Source organism: Callorhinus ursinus, unplaced genomic scaffold (genome assembly GCF_003265705.2).
Source record: "Callorhinus ursinus isolate GAN/ISIS: 27379988/994484 unplaced genomic scaffold, GSC_fseal_2.0 scaffold38, whole genome shotgun sequence".
Lineage (NCBI taxonomy): Eukaryota > Metazoa > Chordata > Mammalia > Carnivora > Otariidae > Callorhinus > Callorhinus ursinus.
Window position 1 is genome coordinate 8,021,296 of NW_027397100.1, and position 15,759 is coordinate 8,037,054.

Consider the following 15,759-nt stretch of genomic DNA (forward strand, 5'->3'; position numbering starts at 1 on the left):
AGCCTGGGCAGAGAGCATTAGAATGCATGTCCAAGAAGAACAGTGCCTTGGCAGGCTGTGCCACTCAGAGCCCAGAGGCCAAGACCAGGAGTGGTTTGGGCTGGGGATCTCTTGGCACTGACTCCCGAAGGAGCTGAGCAGCACCGGTGGGAAAGGCTTGAACACACACTCTCCCCAGAGCCCAAAACAGGACCACTCTGCAATCAGCCTGACGCGTCGCTGGCCACCAAGGACCAGCTGGAGGTCCTGTGGGCAGAGCAGGCAGGGACGCACAACTACAGGGGAGGCAGCTCAGGGGGTCACATGTTAATGTCCCGTCCAGTCAGTGGCAGGCTGGAGGGACAGCTCTTGGCAGAGGCACCCTAACCATTCTCATTGCTGTTTCCTTGGGTGGTACAACCACCCCACACGTGGTCTAGGCAGGAAGGCACTAATCGGGCTGCATGGAACCTTCTCAAGCCAACCCTCCTCACAGGGGCAGTGGGTGGGGGGAGGATGACTTCCTCTGTGTCTCCCCTTTCCTGACTGCTAGCCCTGGCGGAGCCCAGGTTTTGCGCAGGCAGAAAGCTCGGCTGCCTTTCTGTGTTGCTGAGATACAGGCAGCCAGCGCCTTGGTGAACAACAGCCTCCGTACGGGGGGCTTCCACTGGCTGTGTTTGCATTACACAAGCCCTGTGGTGACTTTGTACAGTGACACAGAGCAGCTTATACCTACGCAGGTAAGCAATTCGTGTATAAAAACAGTATGTCACTATGTTGCACCCTGACACTAATATAATGCTGTATGTCAATTATAACTCAGTTAAAAATTTTTAAAAATTAATCTAATTTTGGGCACCTGGGTGGCTCAGTTGGCTAAGCGACTGCCTTCGGCTCAGGTCATGATCCTGGAGTCCCGGGATCGAGTCCCACATTGGGCTCCCTGCTCAGCAGGGAGTCTGCTTCTCCCTCTGACCCTCTTCCCTCTCGTGCTCTCATTCCCTCTCTCTCAAATAAATAAATAAAATCTTTAAAAAAAATTAATCTAATTTTGAGTATTCTGTGAAACTCTACAAAACCAGCATGAAAACCCACAGATCTAAATTATGAAGGTCAGGCAAAGCAGAGCACACGCGCCCTGGAAACAGTAAATGAGAAACACTCGTGCAGGAGTCAAACCCCGGCCTGTCACCAAAAGCACACACAACATTGTTAGATAAGAATCTCCTTAAAATTTAATTGACTAAATGTATTACATTCAATATTCCATGGGTTTCTTCTGGACAAAGGATCAGCATAAATACAAACAAAGCCTCTGGGCCTTGTCCCCTAACTGAAGAAGAGAAAACACAGAAGGCAAGAGACACGGGTACACCTTCGTATTTACATTTCGCCTTTACTTTACAGTTCAGTGCCAGAAATATTTACAGAAAATACAATAAGAAAAAGATCATGTCTTGGCAACATACCGAAATTCATACAAATTGTATATATGATTTCAAGCAAATAATGATACTGCTTATTTTTTAGCCACAACTGCCAAGCCCTTCAGAGGAGAAAGATGTTCTTGGTCACTGCAAGAGGCAAGGACTTGGGAAACTTGGTTTGCTTCAACAAATATTTATTGGGCGCCTACTATATGCAAGGCACTGTGGAATCCCAAATTACACCTTTTCCCTCACCATTAAAAAAAGAAAAGCATCTGAAGAACGTGAGTTGATACTCTGAGAAAAACACTATACAGTACATGGCTTCTTCAGCTACCGAGAACCCACAGTTTGATTCCACACTGAGCAGGTGGATTACCTTCTATCTCTCTGTCTCAGGGAAAGAGGCTGTCACAGAAATCCTTAAAACAGACCATCTAATTCAACCTATTGTTTCATGTAAACACAGAAATCAATTCTTTTCAGGAAGATATAACCTGAATGGGTTTTAAAATGCTGAATGGAGAACCACTGCCAGCAGCAGTGTCAAATTACCCCCAATACATCTTTACTATCTACCACAAAACAGGTCTTTGAGCAAAGCTGATTTCCACCTTGGGTTAAGTCTCACCTTCCAAAGGAAATAAATGCTCCCGAAGACTGTCCCTCTGAAAATCACTCTGCAGAGCCTGACAAATGCTTCCCCACAGTATGTAGAAAGTAACCATTCATAAAGGCCTCATACACAAACCTGTGGGCAACTGACATTACTAACCAAAGATGTAGGTCTTTTGCATTTCTAAGGAAGTCCAGAGGAGAATGGGCTGCCCTGAAATTGAGGACCAGGAAATGGCAGACAGCATGCGTGCGTGGGGGGTTGTGTATGGCCAGGGCAGGAGGGGGTGAATCCACCATGTAACTATTCCTTTCAGAGGGCCAATGCTAGGTAGGAGGAGGTCTTAGGAGGAAGCACGGGACAAAAGTGGTAGCTGGCTGACCAAGGGAAGGCAAAGCCTCCTCACTGTCGTCAGTGCTCCCAAACAGAAAGGAGGAGGAAAGCCCCCATCTCCCGAATGGGAAAAAGGACTATGAGGGGCTACCTGCCTCTGTCCCTTGGGTAATGCTTTCCTTGTCACCAAATGCCACACTCATCCACCCCCTGATAACACCTGTCACATGCAGCGACTATACTGTTTAAGCCACAGACCAAAGTGGTCCTTGCTTCCCTTCAAAGTGTTATGAAAACACACTAGCAAATTTATCAAGTGGACTACTAAAGGTTATTACTAGTGACTAAATATGCTCCTCTGGCATTATTCTACTCAAAGTGATTTTTAACAAAGGCAGTTGGGTGAACTTAGTGACCATGAACTCAAACCCATACTTGTAAAAGTTTCCAAGGGTTCTTACCGCACCCCCTTTTTAGATAAATGTTATTTTGAGCAGAAGGAAGGAGCACCTCACGAGGTGTATGTACCCTATATTCTGTTTGTGCTGTACACACTGGGATCTCATGCCTTTGGGGACTGCACAGCTCTAAATCTATCCCTCCTTCCCTGGGAGATGATAGGCTTCCAGATTACAAACCGCATTCAACACAGTTATTATTCACTTATCAGTCATGTATTAGAGAGTTGCCAGAAATTAGAGCAAACTGAAGGATCAGGAAGCCTACCCTCAACACGCACATCACAGTATATTTTGCTGACAGTAAAACTATGATAAAGGTAAAAGTTTTATCTGAAGAATCACACTGAGGAAGTACACCTACATCCGTTATTTTTAACCTCTGGAATGTTGTAAGTTGCCTATCAGTTTAAGCCTCCTTTGTTCATGTCCACTAGAAAAAGGGCCCATTTTTTCCTTGAAATGTCAATCTGGAAATTCCATGAAAGTTGTTAAACCTCACCTTATACCTGCTGAGTTAATAAAACATTTTTAGGGTAAAATTTGCTCATCTTTATTTTACACCCCCTACCCCCATGCTACCATCTGGAAACACCCAGATTTATTGCCCAGATTAAAAAGAAAATCAATTACCCAATAATATCATACCCTGAATGGAAATTGGAGTCATAGAAGGAGGAGGTAACCTTTACCTGAGCTTAAAACAAACATGAAGAAAAGGGTACAACAAACTTAAAACCAAGAACTGCTATGATACCCACATTTCTTGCTCACAGATGACAAAATACATACTTTTGGAATAGAAATATCTGCACAGGGAACTAGGCCCTACATTATCCCCCACCCTCGAATGAACTCCCCAAACATCAAACCAAGCACACCATTGCGGCCCTGACCTACAGTCTACTGACACCAGAGTTCACGCGGGAAACCACTCTTAACACAGCTGTGAGGACTCCTCTTTGGACTTCAAATGTCACTTATTTTCTTAACATAAAATAATCTTAATAAAGAAGAAAGCAGAGAAGAATAGGAGAAATGAGCAGTGTATACTCTAGCACTGTAACAGGAATCCTTGGAAGGTTGTTCTGGGTCTGGCCACCTCAAAACATTTATCCCTGGCAGAAAAATAGCAGTGAGGTAACAGAAGTATTTCCAAAACCCGGGCAGGGATTTGTTGTGCCTTCAACTGGCAAAGGTCCAGAAAACATGGTCACAACAGCCATTTCTAAGAGCAGCCACCCTAGGGCGTGGTCACTAACGTTTGTCAATTATGATGAAATCCAGTAGCTCTCTGGGAGAGATCTGAATTAGTAGCATTGAGAGGCTATGTCCTGGACCCCAAATTAGAATCCTTCATAAACTACTGCAGTTTCCTGCTTGGTCCTGAAATAAGAGACAATGGATGAAACCAAATAATTTTCAACCCTTGTTGTGAGCTTACACTTCTCAAAATTTAACCAAGAAATTACCAAGGAATTACAAATGTTTGGCCTGTCATCATGTCCCCAAGCCACACAGCAATGGAGAGAGCAGAGGTATTGCTGCTGTCTTACAACTTTTAACCCCACAAACGCCATCTGTGTCCCCGTTAAAGGACAGGGTCATGCCTCCACTGTAGATCTGCTCCCGGGCTGCCCAGAAACTGAGGCCTTCAGATAGATCTGTGCAGTAATGAGGACGATAACTTTGTGAAATGTGGAGGAAACATGAAACATTTTAATGTCAGGCTTCTTATCTAAACAAAACACATTTATGCTCATTTCTGTCAGTTGGACAGCTGGACGACAAATGGACTTACAAGTGAATAGAAAGCTGAGATTTTTTTCCTTCTCCTCCATGCTATCATCAGCATGAGTCTTTAAATATCCTGGAAGATTCTGAGACAGATTTCAATTCTGAATATAACCTCCTAAAAAGTGAAGTATAAAACTATCTTCACCTTCTAATTTGCAAATTTGATACTACCAATGCACGTGTTTAAATGAGATGCATAAAGCCTTTCTCCTCAAAAGGCTTATATTTAACTAAAATTGTCACTTTTAAAAGAAAGTTTATGACTAAAATGTATATCATCATTACCAGCAGGAATATGATTGTGTCTGGGAGCCCATTTCACTAGAAAGCCAAAAGTCTTCTATCAAATGGGTTTATGTGTTTCTTCTATTCTGGTGATTAAACAGTAAGCTCTTGGGGAGTGATTTGTTTTTCTTTTTACAGTGATCACCTATCAAATTGTTTTGCTCTGATATCATAGCCCCAAACTGGAGTTCAAGAGTCCTAGACAGACAGTATCTAAGAAGTGCAGTTCTTGAGTCCAACCTCCTGGAAAAGTGAAGTATAAAACTCTGGCTCCAGCTGCTTGTTCCGGTACTTGTTGACGATGTCCGTGATTTTCTGTTTCCGGCGGACATGTGGTGGACTGTAGGAGTCACTCTCCAGTCTCTTTCTTCTACAAATATTAATTACAGTCTGCCTCACCAGAAAACCTTGAAAACAGAGGGTATTAAAATCAACGTGAATAACTAGCCATCTAGGTGAACTGTCAGTATTCAAGTGAACTACTCCCTGCAAAGTCAAACCTAGTTCATTCTATTTGCAAAAACTCCCTGTCCCTGGAGAGACGGACAACACTCTACTAAGATAAAACTGCTAGAAGAAATACATGACAAGGGAAAACAGAAGCAAAAATCTGGTCTGACAACCCATTTTCCTGCCCTGGATTATACACAGCTATCTGATTTCCCAGGCCTGGAAGTTTGTGAATCGTAGTTCTACATGTACTTAAGTAGACGAAGCACAGTTAGAACAAAACATGCTTATTTATAGCATTTTTTCTTTTTTTTTTTAGATTTTATTTATTTGAGAGCAAGTGAGAGAGAGAGAGAACAAGCAGGGGGAAGGAGAGGGAGAAACAGACTCCCCGCTGAGCAGTGAGCCTGATGTGGAACTTGATCCCAGGACTCTGGGATCATTACCTGAGCCAAAGGCAGATGCTTAACCAACTGAGCCACCCAGGAGCCCCAAACCATAGCATTTTCTACATGTGCGATCTATTAAGTAATTTCACCATTTCCTTATTTCTACTTCTTCTTGGTTCATAAAAATGTTTAAACAAACAAATAAATAAAAGAGAGAAACCTTAACTCTTCGGCCATATATGAAGACCTTACCAAGTGCTCGCCTGCTGACAATCATCCCATCCACAAGTGGGATGACCATGTTAAATTTTCCAGTGGCTCCTTGAATTTTTATCCGGAATAATCCAGTGTTTAAAGGATGGATAAAGATGACAGGAACTTCTTTTTCAAGAGTGGTAGATCTTAAGAAAAGAAAATTCTTTTTACTCCAAACATATAAAAGTTGAAGTGCCCCGTGTGTAATATAAGAAAATTAAGGACACTTGATGCCGGGCTTGATACAGTCTGATAAGAGCCAACGTGTCAGTCTGCTCAGGATCCTCCTTCTGAGAGCCCATGTTGCTGTACCCAACCTCCCACCCCCATCAACACCTGGCCCTAAAGGCCCATCCCTGGGGTTGGGCTTTTCAAACTGACAAAAAAGGGGCTAAAAATGTGTTTTAAAATCACTAGGTAAAACAAACAAACAAAAACAACCAACCACTAGGGACACAGGGTGGAAGCAAAGGCAGAGGAATCTCTGGCAGGAAGCTATGAACCCAGCAACTGGCTATGGGACTTTCTTTCACTTAGTCCCTCCTTCTTGTAGGGAACAAATGTGGGGGTGGCCAGAGTGCAGGGGAATTCCACCACAGTCAACCCTGGCATCTCAAAGCACAAGTGGGAATATAGTTGAGTCCCCCTTATGAGAACCTCTGATAAAATTTTTGTTCAGGGGTTGGGGGGAGGAGATTGTGAGGCCCATTAGTCTGGGCCAGCTGCAAGTGTCCTCCTTAGCAAAGGTGATAAATGGCTGTATCTTGGCAAGGCCAAAGCCTTCAACGCCTCTGAACAGGCCATGGGTGCTAATTCACAACTGTGCCTTTAGAAGACTGAGACACCCATCATGCTCAGGGATATGTCACCATGTCTAGAGGTACCCACGTTATTACTCTGTGATACTTGCTACAATGTATGTTGGTATTTGTTTGTTTTTTTTTTGCTTTCTTTCTATATAGGTAAGGTGATTCTGGCCAAAGCAACATTGAGTCAATTTTCAATACATTATATAAAAATCGTTCATATAGTTAATTTTGTCATCAAGACAAATTCTTGATTTTACCAGTCTACCAACAAAATATGATTTTTACAGTCTAGTCATATTATAACTTTTTTTAAAAATTTTATTTAATTATGTTATGTTAGTCACCATACATCATTAGTTTTTGATGTAGTGATCCACGATTCATTGTTTTCATGTAACACCCAGTGTTCCATGCAGTACGTGCCCTCCTTAATACCCATCACCAGGCTAACCCATCCCCCCACCCCCATATTATAACCTTTGACCTAAAAAGATTGAAACCGTTAACACCACCACCACCAACACAAGACACTTAAAAGTTCTCTTTCAAACTAGTTCTAGAAAAGTTCACCTCGAGAATTACTCTAGTCTCTTCAGTAAGTCAGCATCATGGAGAAAAAAAAAAGACAAAAAGGGCTGTTCTATAGTAAAAGCACCCGAAGGCATGATAACATCAGACACAAAGTCCCAGAGTGGATTCTGGTTTGAATAAACCAACTATAGAGGATATGTTAGGGAAAATGGAGAAATTTCGATATGAACTGGTTACTAGATAAAATTAAGGAACTATTACTAATTTTATTATTGTGATAATTTTATCTTTATCTATTTGAAAAGTGTTTTTGTTTTTCAGAAATGCAGACTGATATATTTAAAATGTCCGGATCTCTTATAACTTGCTTTAAAATACTTTAGCAGAAAAAACACGAAGTTTTAAGAATGACTTGTCCTCCTGGAGGGGGGTGGAGAGATGGAGTAACCGAGTGATGGGTATTAAGGAGGGCACGTGTTGTGATGAGCACTGGGTGTTATAGACAACTAATGTTGAACACTACATCGAAAACTTATGATGTGCTATATGCTGGCTTAACTGAACATAAAAAAAAAAAAAGAATGACTTATCCTTTTCTGGAAATTTAAAAATATGATGTTAAAATAAACCACCTTTACTCCAATTCTATGACAACAATCTAATGATGTTAAGAACAAATTCATCTTAAATGCAATACAAATCAGATCATGTAGCTTGATATCAAAGGCAGCTCTCTGATGTACAAAATAAGGCTAGCATCTGGGGTCAGAAGCCTGAGTTCAGATCACTTTCTCTTTCATTCACTGAATGTGTGATACTGAAGAATAACTTCTATCAGCCTATTTTAATCCATTTGTAAAACAAATGATAATGGTACCTCTTGTGAATTGTTTTAAAATACTTGTTTAAACCAAAAGCAAGCAAGCAAAAAGCCTTGAAACTATAAAGCCTACACAGATACATTGTTATTAATCCTAGAATCCAATTATCCCCTTTTATCCTTTTTGTGCATGGGCAGCTAAAATAGGAATCTTAACTATAATAAAGTTAGTATTACATTTTACTTAGAAATATTTTTCCATTAAATAGCTCATTTAATTAGGACATTTTAACCACCCATAATGTTTTGACCAATTTAACTCTATTACTCCTATCTAATATTGTCAGTCTGTTATTAGTCTTAATACTTAACTGCTTCTACCATTTTTCTCTTTGCTGCAGATAAATGTAAAACAGCAATTAATTATGCCATTTTAAAATGCTTGTTAATTTATCACCTTGTGCACGTTATCTACCAACTTCTTTGATTTTTCCCCTATGCTTATTTCCTATTGCCTTCATCCCTTTTGTTCCCTTATGTCTTTCTTTATGAAATCACAACTGACATATTATCATGAATAGGTTTCTCTAGGCTTCAAGACATGCTGATGAGCCTCAGGCAAAGAAAGAGTGTACCTCAGAGAAGTGCTACTGTTTGCAGTAGTTTCCACACCAGTACTGATCTCTGTCAGCAGCTCTGAGAGGGGAAAGTTTTCTGGAAGAAAATAAGAGCATTACAATTAATACCTCCCTTATATTTCTAAAATAAATAGTATGAAATCTAATTTCCTAATCTCTTTATACAAGTGTGTAATAAATATATGGACTGTGGTATCCTAAAATACATAATCCTAACCATTCCTCACCAAAAAGAAATCTCCCTCAAGACAAATTTTGGCTAAGTTCATCTAAAGCTGAGTTTTTATAGAACATGATCTGTGGTCTTTGAGGGCTTGGTTGGAAAGCAATGATCACACCTTTCCACAAACCCTGAGCTGGATGAGATTCTAGGCTAAGTATGCATTTCTAATGCTCTCATGTTGCTTACATAAAAATTCATAAGAAACTTATCCAAAGCAGAATTCCTAAGGACAAATTAATATTTACACCAGAACTAGACAGTAGGGTTCATGCAGAGGTGAGGAAAGTGTTCCCCCCTTCCCTTTTCCAGAGGTCCTGGGATGACCAGGAGCTACATGGAGTGGGACCAACTCGCAACAAGCCATTCACTGTGATATCAACAAGAGCTAAAAGTTTTACATCCCCTAGTCATCACAACTAGGAAGTGCCATGAGTGTCTCCATTTAACAGATGAGTAATCTAAGGCTTAAAGAAACTGAGTGAGAGGCAGAGCCAGGATGCCAAAACAGGCTTGCTGAACTCCAGCCCCAGCTTCTGGCCACCATACCACATCTGTGCTGCATCTCCCCAGACATTCAGCAAGTCATTGTCATTCTATAGTAATTTTACTTATGGACAAAGTCCTTACACACAGTACCTATATCATCATAGCGCTCCACCCAGACTACAGAAACTCTTGTCTCAGGTCCAAGGGGAGGCACGGGGCGACCCTGAGGCAGCTTCTTCATTCTGGAACTGGGACTAAGCTATATGAGATCAAGAAAAGGAGAAGGGGGAGGGGAAAAAAAAGAAGCAGCTTAATAAAACTACCCAGCCACATATTCATCAACCTGCCCAGTGATGTAAATATCAGGTCATGGGAAATCACTTGAGGAAAAAAGTGAAATATATTTGCAAAAAAGCTCTTCTTTGACTCCTGTTTATCAAGTCTCAACCTAGAACAAAGAAATGAAGGTCTTAAATTCTCAAAGAAGATAAGGAATACTGACCAATTATACTTTAATAAAAATAAAACTTGTGGGCAGGGTGCCTGGGTAGCTCAGTCGGTTGGGCATCCGACTCTTGGTTTCAGCTCAGGTCCTGATCTTGGGGTTGTGGGATGGAGCCCCGCGTCTGCTGGAGATTTTCTCCCTCTCCCTCTGTCCCTCCACCCGCTAGTGTGCGCTCTTTCTCTCTAAAATAAATGGATAAAGATGTGGTCCATATATATGATGGAATATTACTCAGTCATCAGAAAGGATGAATACCCAACATTTGCATCAACATGGATAGAACTGGAGGAGATTATTCTAAGTGAAATAAGTCAAAAAGAGAAAGACAATTATCATATGGTTTCACTTATTTGTGGAACATAAGGAACAGCAGGGAGGACATTAGGAGAAGGGAAAAATGAAGGGGGAAATCAGAGGGGGAGACGAACCATGAGAGCCTATGGACTCTGGGAATCAAACTGAGGGTTCTAGAGGGGAGGCGGGTGGAGGGATGGGTGAGCCTGGTGACAGGTATTAAGGAGGGCACGTACTGCATGGAGCACTGGGTGTTATAGACAAACAATGAATCATGGAACACCACATCAAAAACTAATGATGTACTGTATGGTGACTAACATAATAAAAAAATTATTAAAAAAATAAGAAATAAAATAGAATAAAATAAATGGATAAATAAAACCTTTGAAAATTTTTTGGGCAATGTCTTAATGAGGGCTTCAAAGGATTTAAGTCTATCCATCTATGGCCAGCAAGCAGAATGCTTTCCTCATCACAGCAACGTCACTAGTTTGCCTGGGGAGCCTAATCTCTAAAATGTCCCATAAGCAAATTACTTCTAGTTCTCATTTCTAGGCCAGAAGTTTCCTACTGCAATCTAGGCCAAAAAAGTCCTTTTTTTTGTCAACAGAAAGAAAAAAAGAGCTGCTTATGTCTTTGATATCATGCAGTTTGCTTCTGGCTTCCCTGCCCACCTGATCGGCTTGAAGTTTTTCTCAAGGGCTAGCAGGGCTCTGTGGCTCCCCTTTAGCAAACCGGTGCTCTGAGCACCACCACTCGGAGGGCATGCAGCAGGGATGAGTTTATGCTAAAGCCCTAAACAAAGATACGTGGACAGAAGAGAGACTCTCATAACTAAGCTGAATTTTTAAAATAAAACTGCTTTATTAGCACAGAAATATACCTGTGTTCAGCAGATTACAGAGACGATGGCAATTCCCCTAAATTCTTATTTCCATTTCTATTTGTATTGTGGCAGTCACAGAAAATGACTATGGCTAAGAGATCTTCCCCAAATTGGTGGCAGACACCAGCCATACTCAAAGACCATTTTCTTAGCATGGCTCCTAATCAGCTTTGAATCTCTGACTTCAGCCCTAGATTTAAAGGGCTCCTATGGGGCACCTGGGTGGCTCAGTTGGTTAAGCATCTGCCTTCAGCTCAGGTCTGGATCCTGTAATCCCGAGATTGAGAATCGGGCTCCCGGCTCAGCGAGGAGTCTGCTTCTCCCTCTGCCCTTCCCCCTACTTGTGCCCTCTCTTTCTCTCTCAAATAAAGTCTTAAAAAAGGGGGGGGCTCCTATGATTAGGTCAGGCCTACCTGGGTAATCTCCCTTTTGATCAACTCAAAGCAACCTTAGTAATTATATCCACAAAATCCCTTTTGCTATATAATGTAACATACTCACACAATATCTCATCATATTCACAGGTTCTACCTACACACAAGGGGAGGACATCATACAGGGACAAGAGTCCCTGGGGGTCATCTCAGAATTCAGCCTAACACAGTGGCCTTTTTTCCTATAACCTTAATAAACTCACTCAGTAGATCTAGTAGATTTTTTAAAAAAGATTCCTCAGGGTTTCTACATATATGATCATGTCATCTGCAAATACATACAGTATTACTTCTCCTTTCCAATTCTTATGTACTTTAATTCTTTTTCTTGTTATATTTCCCTGTACAGGACTCCATGTTAAATACAAGTGGTGAGAGCAGACATCCTTGCTTTGTCCTCCATTCAGGGGAAAACCAGTCAACAATACTGTATAGTATAATCTTAACTCTAGGCTTCCAGTAGAGCTCTGTTTCAGGTTGAGAAAGTTCTCTTCTATTCAGAGTTTGCTGAAAGTCATGAATGAATGTTGAATTTTATGTCAACTGTTTTTTCTGTATCTAATGAGATATTTTTCTTTTTTTAGTTAGTAGTGTGAAAATTAATAAAGGGAAACCTCACTAAAGTGGGAGGCTAGAAAAAGGAGCCATACCACCCAGTAGCAATTACATGAAGAACTGTCCATTACAGACCACAACAGAAAAGAATCAGTTATAGGCCCCACCAGAAAAGATGTGCACGGAAATCTCCTGCCAAGAAATCCACTGCAACTCAGCCAGTGAGAAACCTTGGTCAGTCATTCTCATCCTGAACTCTTGCTTTTCTCCTATGGATTTCTACTCAGAACGACCCCTCCCAACTTCCTCCTCATTCTCCATAAAATGATGTTCCTCTCCTTCATTTGCTGGATTTGCCGATAGTTTTCCCATAGCTTGCATGTCCCCAATTGGAATTCTTTGCTATTCTCGAGTGAACCCATTTTTGCTGATAAAGTAAGTTTTATTTTTAAGGTTAGTAGTAGTCTGCAAGGTGTAAGTAATAAAAACATGGTGCCTTAAGATTTTGGATTTTAAGGGATAACCATACTGACATTCAGAAAAGGAGTATACAAGGACCACCAATCACTGAATATTAGATCTGGCTGAAATCCTACATTACCACCCTACAAAGACATGTTCATCTCCAAACTGTATTCTATGAAACCTTTTAAATATGTAACTCTTGATTTTCAAAATCAGTCTACTTCAGAAAATCTTAAACAACTTAACTGTTTTTCCTGAATTAATTTTTTTAAAGATATTTATTTATTTGACACACAGAGAGAGAGCACAAGTAGGGGGAGCAGGCAGTGGGAGAGGGAGAAGCAGGCTTCCCGCTGAGCAGGGAGCCTGATGCGGGGCCCGATCCCAGGACCCTGGAATCATGACCTGAGCCGAAGGCAGATGCTTAACAACTGAGCTACCCAGGCGCCCCTTCCTAATTTTACTTTATTATTTATTTTTTTTCCCTAAATTAATTTTAAAGGTCAATAGTTCTCCTTCATTCTCTCTCAAGCATATATATGTTGACCCTTGAACAATGCAGGGGTTGGGGTGCTGATTCCTCTCCATGCAGTTAAAAATCCAAGTGTAACTTTTAAGTCTCCAAAAATTTAACTACTAATAGCCTATTGTTGAAGAGAAGTCTTACCAATAATATAGTTGATTACCACATATTTTGTATATTAGATATATTATGTATTGTAAAGCTAGAGAAAATAAAATGTTATTCAGAAAATCATAAGGTAGAGAAAATACATTTACAATACTGTACTGCATTTGTTAAAAAAAAAAAAAAATTCACATATAAGTCGACCCATGTAGTTTAAACCCCTGTTGTTCAAGAGTCAACTGTATTTATGTTAAAAACAACTTTCATGGGGAAGGAGCCAAATTAAAATCCTGTAAAATCAAAGAATGGTTCAATCAAGTTTACACTTCTTTTGTCTTTCTTATTATTTGTTACAAATCAATCTTCCCACATTTATGAAATGATCCTATACCCTACCACCACACATTGCCACTTTCCAGTAAGGATAAAAAAGTTAACATGAGGAATATATGTTAAGGAAAAATAGAAGAAGATAGGAGGAGGGGAAAAATGAAGGGGGGGAAATCGGAGGGGGAGACCAACCATGAGAGACAATGGACTCTGAAAAACAAACTGAGGGTTCTAGAGGGGAGGGGGGTGGGGGGATGGGTTAGCCTGGTGATGGGTATTAAAGAGAGCACGTTCTGTGTGGAGCACTGGGTGTTATGCACAAACAATGAATCCTGGAACACTACATCCAAAACTAATGATGTAGTGTATGGTGATTAACATAACAATAAAAAATTAAAAAAAAAAGTAACATGAGGAAAAAACAAAAATAAGGATGTAACATCTACTCATACGGCAAGAAAAATAGTGTAAAAGTAAAATGCTCCCTTCCTGTGGTGGCTGCTGTGTGCCTCACTCATTGTGTCTAGTCACACACTGGGCTAGTGTCCAAAGTGCTACCATTTGTATAGAGAAGACTTGTTTAAGTCAAATGTTGCGTGATTAAAGATGTGGAACGTATAGCTACTGTTGTACCCCTCCTTTTTTTAAGGTTTTGAGAGCGAGTGAGTGTGTGCATGAGTGGAAGGGAGGGGCAGAGGGAGAGGGAGAAGCAAACTCCCTGCTGAACATGGAGCCCAACTTGGGGCTCGATCCCAGGACCCCAAGATCATGACCTGAGCTGAAAGGCAGACATTTAACCGACTGAGCCACTCAGGCGCCCCATTACTGTTATACCTTTAGTGGATATTACGGGTACCAAATAAAAACCTAGGCCTGAGAAGGAATGGGTGAGAGACCCAAGCATGGTACCAGAATGGCCAAATCAAGGAAAACAACAGAGGCTGTCTTAGAATGACCTATTTGTTGCAAGCTGAAAAAAAGAAAATTGTGAGAATTTGATTTTAAAAAATTAAGATACTAATGAATCAGTACTGCTATCACTGCTCTCTAGGTTACAATTAAAAGGTTGATTAAAGGCATGATTCTATAATTACCCCTACTGCACGACAAATTTGCAGAGCTGTATCAACAAAGTTACTTACCCGCTGTGAGGAATTAAGATTGTCTGTGTGATTAGGGAAAAGCTCAAGTGTCAGGGATGGCTGTTTCAAAATTCCAGGCATAAGATCCATATTTGAATCACTATCTTGGTCCGAGATGTTACTTTCCAATGAATCGGCTACAGGGTAAAGAAAAAAATCAATTATATTTACTACTTCTTTAGAGAAGTCTTTGAACTAATTATGATAATAGTCTAACCTAAGTCACTTAAGAGAAGCACTGCCTCTAGACAAAAGGTTGGTAAACTTTTTCTGTAAAGGGTCAGTAAATATTTTAGCCTTTGCTGGCTATGTAGGTCTCTACTGCATATTCTTTTTTGTACTTTATTTACAACGCTAAAAATGTAGAAAGTGTACTTGGTGGTCTGATTTTGGCCTGTGCACCACAGCGTGCCAGCTCCTGTGCTACAGGATAACTGAGGTAAGATCAGAAAATATTTTGACTTTTCAGATGAAGAATATAAGCCATCTGTATTCTCTGAATTTTTATTCTGATAACATATTCAATCATGTAGCATGGTACCAAGTGGCACTGGGGCATTCCAAAGCTACAGAGGACCTAGTCTCAGTGACTAAGAAGTGATTTGGTTGGAGACAAACACACAAAGAGTCAGAAAAAACAAACACAAAGACAAATCTCAAGACACAGGAGGAGGTTAAGTCAGAGCAGGAGCACAGTCAGAACACAGAACGTTTCATGACAAGAGGTGAAGACCCAACTGTGGCAACTAAAGTACAAGGACAAGGCTCTAGCTCTGTTGGTGCAAACAGGCTAGGCTACAGACGAAGCAGGGACTCAACTCACAGAGGGCAAATGGGGCCTGGCTTCTGGAATTAGGGTAGTAGATCACAGCCTTGACATGAAGGCAAACAGCTGCTAGGGATACTGACCTAGACCACGGAAGGCCCCTCCTGCCAGGGACACAACTGGCCTGAGAATATAAGACAGGGGTAGGGGGCCTAGTGTGGGAAATCAAGGGTCCCAGTACAAAGGTCAGGAGGC

The 15,759-nt window shown here is 40.9% G+C and overlaps 1 protein-coding gene across 4 annotated transcripts in view; it reads right to left on the reverse strand.

Annotated features, from left to right (window-relative positions):
• Nucleotides 1-1,196: 1,196 nt before the first annotated feature.
• The window catches only part of RALGAPB (Ral GTPase activating protein non-catalytic subunit beta), an 82,288-nt gene continuing 67,725 nt past the window's right edge, over nucleotides 1,197-15,759 (reverse strand). For all 4 annotated transcript variants that reach the window (XM_025875733.2, XM_025875732.2, XM_073880436.1 and 1 more), the window contains 5 exons: nucleotides 14,739-14,875; nucleotides 9,647-9,755; nucleotides 8,785-8,863; nucleotides 5,987-6,135; nucleotides 1,197-5,302 (listed from right to left, as the gene is read on the reverse strand). In XM_025875733.2, coding sequence (XP_025731518.1) covers nucleotides 5,109-5,302; nucleotides 5,987-6,135; nucleotides 8,785-8,863; nucleotides 9,647-9,755; nucleotides 14,739-14,875 — 668 coding nt within the window. In that variant the 3' untranslated portion in view covers nucleotides 1,197-5,108. The remainder of the gene's footprint in view (nucleotides 5,303-5,986; nucleotides 6,136-8,784; nucleotides 8,864-9,646; nucleotides 9,756-14,738; nucleotides 14,876-15,759) is intronic.